Source organism: Notothenia rossii, assembly GCF_949606895.1.
Source record: "Notothenia rossii genome assembly, chromosome: 6".
Classification (NCBI taxonomy): domain Eukaryota; kingdom Metazoa; phylum Chordata; class Actinopteri; order Perciformes; family Nototheniidae; genus Notothenia; species Notothenia rossii.
Window position 1 is genome coordinate 87,832,115 of NC_136909.1, and position 8,267 is coordinate 87,840,381.

Consider the following 8,267-nt stretch of genomic DNA (forward strand, 5'->3'; position numbering starts at 1 on the left):
GCTCTCTCCCAGTGCCACACACACACACACACACACACACACACACACACACACACACACACACACACACACACACACACACACACACACACACACACACACACACACACACACACACACACACACACACACACACACACACACACACACACACACACACACACACACACACACACACACACACACACACACACACACACACACACACACACACACACACACACACACACACACACACGTTTGCGGAGATATTTATTTACACATCAAACAGTGGCCGTTATAAGAAAACAACATGTTTACAGTTTATTTACATCACCTGAAAGGCATTATGAAAAAACTGTACATTGAAATCTGAAATCAACAAGAAACGTAAAAAGCTAAATGAGTTCACAGCAACATATGAAACTTAAATAAAATGAATATATGGAACTTCTTTACGGGGAGATATCTCATTTCCTCGGCAGCTTTTCATCAATAATGTGGAGTGAGGGGGCATCAAGACCACCTGCTGAGGATTCTGGGTAAATACACTGACTATAAACACAATATTGCACTTGTATTTGACGCATTGTGGAGTGTAGAAGAGTGAGTTCAAATAAAGGCAGAACGATGTTTATATTCAACACAGCTCGTGGTTTAAAACTGATGATCATTGGAACTGAGAAACACTCATTTTCTCAGTTCAATTCTGTTTCAATCTGAATTAAATTGCAGCTTTTTTTTCGCCCGGAAACACTGTAGCTCTAACGTTGGTCGTTTCTTCAAGACATTTTGAATATTTTCCGGATCGGAGAAACCTCAAAATCCTTTGATACTAAACAAAAAATTGCAAAACCGGCTGTTGGAACCCCACAATAAAACGCTTTGCCTTCAAACTCACACACGTGTTCAAACATGTGATAAATACGTGTTTTAAAACATTGGTTTTCGCTTCTTGTCAATGTAGATTAAAGAACATTTCACCTGTTCACGTTAACACATATTATCCTGGTGAATTACTGAATAATGTGCAGAAAAAAATGCTAATTAATCCGTCTTGCCTTCTCCGATGTATTCTATTTAATGAGCAAAGTAGTGCGTTGGTCCAGAGGAAGTGGTTTGATAGATGTTCTTATCAAAATGAACCAGAAAGTCTTGTTTGTAATCAAGGACTATTTAATGGTATTTAACTAGCATGTGTTTAATATGTGTGTTCAACTGATCATGTTTCATTCCAGAATCTGACTTCACCTTTTATTTATTATGTTTCATTTTGACTTCCCTTAGAAGAGGAAGTGAGTTGAGTTTCTTTAGTTTTCTGAAGAAACACAGTTTGAACTTTGAGGTGAAAACATGAATGGCCTTCATTCGATCTGTTGAACAAAAGAGTTTCACCTTAAATATAACACTGATTTAATCTTTGACATGTCTACTGGCTGTCTGTGTCAAACAGCATGTTGTTGTTGATGGAGTTATTGAGGGTAACAGTGGTACGATGCGGAACAACATGACTTGTTAACCCCAGAGGACACTTCTGATATTTGTACGTTTTTTTTTTTTTAATTCATACAATTTAATTTTCTTTTTTTAATCCACATTTTTTTTAATGAATTTGTTTTAATCTAAAATGTTTAAGGTTTTTTTTGTAAATCCAATTTATTTTTAAGGTTTTTTTTGTAAATCCAATTTATTTTTAAGTGTTTTCTGTTAATAACATTTTTTTTAAGGTTAATTTTTTGGTTTTAATTGAATTGTTTTTTACGTTTTTTTTTTTTTTTAAGTCCAATTCATTACATTTTTTTAAAAGCACCCTCTTTTCTCAGCTCTTTAATTCATATGTTTGTTTTTTATTTGCATTCAACAACCGTTATACCTTGTAATAGGTATCTTCTTAGTAGTAGTATAAAGTCAATCTGCTATTTCTAATTAATGTATTATTTGCTGTAATTTTTCTTTCTGGTTTGTTTTGAAAATAAAATAATAAAGAACTGAAATGAACAGAAAATAAAAGTAGCAACTATTTTCACTTAAAAAAAAAGGGAGAAGAACTTAAAAAAGAAGATATTTATATATAAATATAAAAGCCGCTTGGTCCGTGTTTAAGGCTCACTTGCTGCTGGGAAAATGGAGTGTGTGTGTGTGTGTGTGTGTGTGTGTGTGTGTGTGTGTGTGTGTGTGTGTGTGTGTGTGTGTGTGTGTGTCACAGAGAAGTAATGGAGGTCACATACATAATAGTTTGTGTCACTTAAAGGAGTGTTAAAACAAAGATGGAGGTGATGTAAAGCACTTCAACAGTACGATTATAATCCAGAGCTTGGAGCATGGAGTAACTCTGGCGCTGCATTTCTGTTTTTCATTATTTGTATTGACTCTACGGGCTCGTCAAGGTGCGTTCACACCGAATCAGAAACACTCATTTGTGTTTACAAGCGTCACTCAAACTGGACGTGCCGTAAAGGGGGCGGGGCTTAATCTCCATGTAGATACCATATCATCATATATATATATATATATATACCATCATATTTATATATACAGTCTATGGTAGATACCAACAACAACTACCGGAAAATATCTTACTGTGTATTTATGTAACACACGTATCAAAATGAAGCCGAATTCACTACATACTGGTTAGCAAAAAGCATGAATTGATGCTTTGGAGAGTGTTTCCGCAGGCTAGGCTAAGCTAACATAGCTCTGCGTGCTAACAGCTAACGGCTAATGTCTTGTTTTCTTAATCAATAACTTAAGGCGGGGATTCTCAATGCTGATTGGCTCTCGGGAAACAACAACTTGCGTCTACTCTATCCGCCCGGTGTGAACGCACCATATGGATGTTTATTATTATAAATAAATGGATTTATTTATCTGTTAACCAGCTACTTGTTTCATCTTAAAAAAACAACTGAACTGCAGCTATTATATTTGTTGGAAAAATCTATTAATCCTAAGTACTGCTGGTTCCAACCTCTCAAATGTGAATATTTAGTGGGTTTTCTTATTTATTTATTTAGTTAGTTAGTTTTTTGGTTGAAAAAATGGTTAGAATTGTTTTTGGAGTCTCATTCACAGAGCGATGAATGGAGACGTCTAAAACCAAAACTGAATTCACAATATTATATAAGAAAAACAGTAGAAATATCACATTCAAGTTGCTGGATTCAGAGACCAATACTACCAGTGGTTGAGTTATGGTGTGTTCTGGTGTTTAAAGTACATATCTGACAGGCGATTAAGTAAAAATACAAGTTGTTCACACACATAAACGTCTGGGATTCCACAGACGATGGGAAAGAAAGACTCAAAAAGCTTCATAGTAAGATCTGAAATCACTGACGCACGGTTTACCATCTGATCCTGGTGGTTCCATCTCCACAGAGGGACCAGAGAGGCACTGAATGCCCCGTTACTCAGTCAGCGCTGCATATATAAAGTGCTCTGAGGGGAAATCTGGATCCTTGGGCGACACGCTCCTGCGGGAGTTTCAAGGATGACTAAAAGCTCACACTAGTGTTTCGTTTGGCCTCTTTTGGAAATCGATCCCCGCCAACGATGTCCTGTTTTTAAAACTCAAAAACAGCTAAACGCTTGCATTGTTAAACACCATCAAAGAGTGAATTTCCCCCTCTAACAGTTTGATTTTAAAGTATTTAGCACACTTATTGAAGCCATGGGATGGGACAGCCTGCGTTCTGCTGCATCTGATCTGATGACAGGTCTATTATGTGATTCCTTATTATCGACTACATTGCACACAATTTCTCCCATAATGCAGTTTGTTTTTGTTGCCTACAGAAGCGAGGAGGCTAATTTAGCAGCTATGTAGCGACCGCCATGCTAACGGGCAGATTTGTATATATATATATTTTTAAATAGATCCAGAGTTCAAGCCTCAAAATGCAGCAAATTAATACTGGTGTGAAATAAAAATAAACCTACATTAATAGTTTAACCACAGAAGTTATTATTCAAGCCTTTTAGAAATTCATTAGCACCAGAAAATGTGAGAATTAGCCGAGGGCGACGTTAGTGGTGTTCGAGAATCTCCACTAATCCAACGAGTTTTCCCCGAAATGAGATAGAGTTTAATCTCAGAGTCAGTTTTTAATTACCCAGCAACAGCAGGCTGGTAGATTAGAGACACTGCTGCCAGGGCTGAAGTTTGGGGAATAAACCACGACACGGATCTCACTTCCTTCCTGCGTCTCCTGACGACTCAAACGGTCTGAGAGTTCAGCTCCAGGTGCGTCAGGGTTTTATCTCCCAGAGTTCCCGGCTCCTCATAGTCTGAAGAAACGATGGTTAGCATGAAGGTGGCTAGTGTTAGCTCCTCAGAGCCGGGCTGCTGTTCTTGTCCGTCTCTCTGTTCCCGTCCTTCATCAGCGCAGCGAACACCTGAGAGGAGACGGAGAGAGGAGGTTAAAATGACTTCCTCTCTTATCAAGAAAGCTACACTTCTTAGTGCAGGGTGTATACAGGAATCCTGAAGTCAGATGGAAGACCCTTTAAGACCCTTTAAGAACTTTTAAGAACTTTTAAGACCTTTTAAGACCCTTTCCATACATTTTAAGACCTCATCTCCACTTTGAGTTTTAACCGGTTACCTTGGCGACACACTTGACCTCACATTGACTATATACAGTATTGATTGTCCTTCCTCCTTATCTTCCAACCATTTGGACGCAGACTTGCATTTCCCCATAACGATGTTGCTTAGCAACCGGCGTAAACGGAACTTCGCGCGCTATGAAGCAGTGAGCGTGCGATGTCCTGTTCAGATGACGTCAAACCCAACGGGATGCCATAAATAAAGTACACAGAATCACACTACACACCTACGCAATGATTACATTCAGGCAGACTGTAGAATACAACCTCTTTGGACCATTTACAGGACTGTCTCAGAAAATTAGAATATTGTGATAAAGTTCTTTATTTTCTGTAATGCAATTAAAAAAACAAAAATGTCATACATTCTGGATTCATTACAAATCAACTGAAATATTGCAAGCCTTTTATTATTTTAATATTGCTGATTATGGCATACAGCTTAAGAAAACTCAAAAATCCTATCTCAAAAAATTAGAATAGTTCCTCAGACCAAGTAAAAAAAAAAGATTTATAACAGCAAAACACAATCAAACATTTGAAAATGTCCATTAATGCACTCAGTACTTGGTTGGGAATCCTTTTGCACGGATTACTGCATCAATGCGGCGTGGCATGGAGGCAATCAGCCTGTGGCATTGCTGAGGTGTTATGGATGCCCAGGATGCTTCAATAGCGGCCTTTAGCTCATTAGCATTGTTGGGTCTGGTGTCTTTCAGCTTCTTCTTCACAATACCCCACATATTCTCTATGGGGTTCAGGTCAGGGGAATTTGCAGGCCAATCGAGGACAGTAATGCCATGGTCAGTACACCAGTTACTGGTGGTTTTGGCACTGTGGGCAGGTGCCAGATCATGCTGGAAAATGAATTCCTCATCTCCATAGAGCTTTTCAGCAGACGGAAGCATGTAGTGCTCTAAAATCTCTTGGTACACAGCTGCATTTACTCTGGGCTTGATGAAACACAGTGGACCAACACCAGCAGCTGACATGGCTCCCCAAACCATCGCTGACTGTGGGAACTTCACACTGGATTTCAAGCAACTTGGATTTTGCTCCTCTCCAGCCTTTCTCCAGACTCTGGCGCCTTGACTTCCAAATGAAATACAAAACTTGCTTTCGTCTGAAAAGAGGACTTTGGACCACTGTGCAACTGTCCAGTGCTTCTTTTCCTTAGCCCAAGTCAGACGCCTCTTCCGTTGTCTTGAGTTCAGAAGTGGCTTGACCATGGGAATACGGCTATTGTAGCCCATTTCCCGGACACGTCTGTGAACAGTGACTTTTGATACCTGGACTCCAGCTTCAGTCCACTGTCTTTGAAGCTCCCCCAAATTCTGGAAGCGACTCTTCTTCACAATGCTGTTAAGGCTGCGGTCATCTCTCTTGGTTGTGCAGCGTTTCCTGCCACATTTCCCCCTTCCAACAGACTTTTTGTGGATGTGCTTTGAAACTGCACTCTGTGAACAGCTTGCTCTTTGAGAAATTTATTTTTGTGTCTTACCCTCCTGATGGAGGGTGTCAATGACGGTCCTCTGGACAGCAGTCAGATCAGCAGTCTTCCCCATACTTGTGATTTAGTTTACTGAACCAAGCTGAGTGTTTTTCAAGGCTCAGGAAACCCTTGCAGGTGTTTCGAGTTAATTAGACGATTCAAGTGATTCGTTGAACACCCTACTAGTATACTTTTTCATGATATTCTAATATTTAGAGATAGGATATTTGAGTTTTCTTAAGCTGTATGCCATAATCAGCAATATTACAATAATAAAAGGCTTGCAATATTTCAGTTGATTTGTAATGAATCCAGAATGTATGACATTTTTGTTTTTTTAATTGCATTACAGAAAATAAAGAACTTTATCACAATATTCTAATTTTCTGAGACAGTCCTGTATATACTTATTGGAAACAAGATACAAAATGTAACACCTTGGAAAATGATGTTTAATACTTTTTAATAGCCTTCATTTTCGCTAAATTGATTTATAAACTTTTTATGACCCCGCGGACTCCCTGTGGTGGCATCTGAGGACTTACTTTAAAGGTCACCTAGTATGCTAAATCCACTTCCTCATGTCTCCTCTACATCAACATGTGTCCCCTCTTCTTCGTGTCTTGTGTAACCATTAGCCAATCAGCGCCAAGACAACCCCCCCCCCGACACTTATCACCTGAATCTCCTCCTAGAGGACCATTGAGTTCTTTGTAACCAAATGTCTCTAAGAGGGGCGTGGGGAGGGGCTCCTTATTTTCATCTAAAGTAACAGACAGAGAATCAGCACTTTGGAAACAGGGCTGAAACAGAGGGGATTATGGGTAATGCTGCAATGATCTGTTTGGTGTTTCAGCCAATCAGAGACAGGCTCTGGATATAGCTGAGACCTGTTATATATTGATGAAGAGGAGGATGATAGGGGACCTTTCATTTCCTCTATTGATCTTGTTTTGCATGTATTGTTACTTTGCCACATTATTAGAATACATGTTTTATGTATCAAGTAATAATTTAGGTCGTAGACTTCTCAGACAATCAATTTAGCACGACTCCTTGGACTAAAAGTCTTAAGCGACAGGAAAAGGATGTCGTCTGGTGTCTGCATTCAATGTTTCTGGTTTTCTGTTTTTGTATCTTGTACGGCGACCTTGAAACCCTTGAAATGCGCCTATATAAATAAAATGCATTTTAATAATCAGTGGCGACTCGTCATTAGGGGGACAGCCCCACCTAGTGTCAGCAGAAAGTAATGCAAATAATTATTCCAAAGATATGTTCAAATGTATTTAAGTTCATGTTTAGTCATCTGATTCGTCTCATTGCTGTGCCTATTGAGCCGTGTTGAGCGAGCCCCTCTCTCTGCTGTCAAAGTGAACGTGTGCTGTAAAAACTACACTGCGCATGCTCAGTCTTTTTCTATTCAATGTGTGCGGTAAAGAAGTAATCACCAGTGGGGCAAAGTGCTGGCATACCTACCAAACGTCATGTCATAATTCAGAGAGCTGATTGGCTGTAAGTACGTGTGCCGCGAAAAGTGTAATTAAAACAGAAAGAAATGAATGAAGTTGACCGTCTACTGCAGCTTGGTAAGTTCATGTTATGTCTTCTGTTGATCTTCTGTGTTTTGCCTATAGGCTACTGCTCGGCTGGATCGATTGATATTGTGACCTCGTGATGAGTGTCTGTGTTTTCCTTATTTAGATTAAGGAACTTATTTTGAGATAAAACAATCCCTCAGACTTTGGAAATGAATCCCCAGAATTACTCTTCGCTCTCGTCTCTCAGGGATCCAGAGCTTTCACCCTCCCTACGTTCTCTCTGTGTCTGACGTCACGTACCTGAGCCCAGCGGCGGTTCCTGCTGACCATGTGTGTGTTGGCCATGGCGGTGAAGAGTGTGTGTGGCTGCAGGTCTTCGGGCAGCCGTGTGAGGAACTGAGCGATGTGGATGAAGTCCATCTGAAGCAGAACCTCCTCGAACAGACGCAGGATCCCCAGACCCGTGCGGAACAGACTCTCCTCCCCGTCCCGGCAGAACACGTCCCAGACACGACACGCCACGTCCAGGGGGAGGGACTTACTGTACAGGGTGAAGATCCTGCACACACACACACACAATGGGTTTATCTATGTTACCATGAAAGGGGCCGTACGGAGTGTGTCGAGCACCTGAACTCACCAGT

At 40.1% G+C, this 8,267-nt stretch overlaps 1 protein-coding gene across 1 annotated transcript in view; it reads right to left on the reverse strand.

Moving 5' to 3' along the window:
• Window positions 1-235: 235 nt before the first annotated feature.
• LOC307044233 (TBC1 domain family member 12-like) overlaps window positions 236-8,267 on the reverse strand; it is a 38,743-nt gene continuing 30,711 nt past the window's right edge. Inside the window, exons 11-13 of the mRNA XM_079689316.1 lie at window positions 8,264-8,267; window positions 7,924-8,182; window positions 236-4,377 (exon numbers count right to left, since the gene is read on the reverse strand). The exon at window positions 8,264-8,267 is cut by the window's right edge and continues 106 nt beyond it. Of these exons, the coding sequence (XP_079545442.1) occupies window positions 4,306-4,377; window positions 7,924-8,182; window positions 8,264-8,267 (335 nt within the window). The 3' untranslated portion in view covers window positions 236-4,305. The remainder of the gene's footprint in view (window positions 4,378-7,923; window positions 8,183-8,263) is intronic.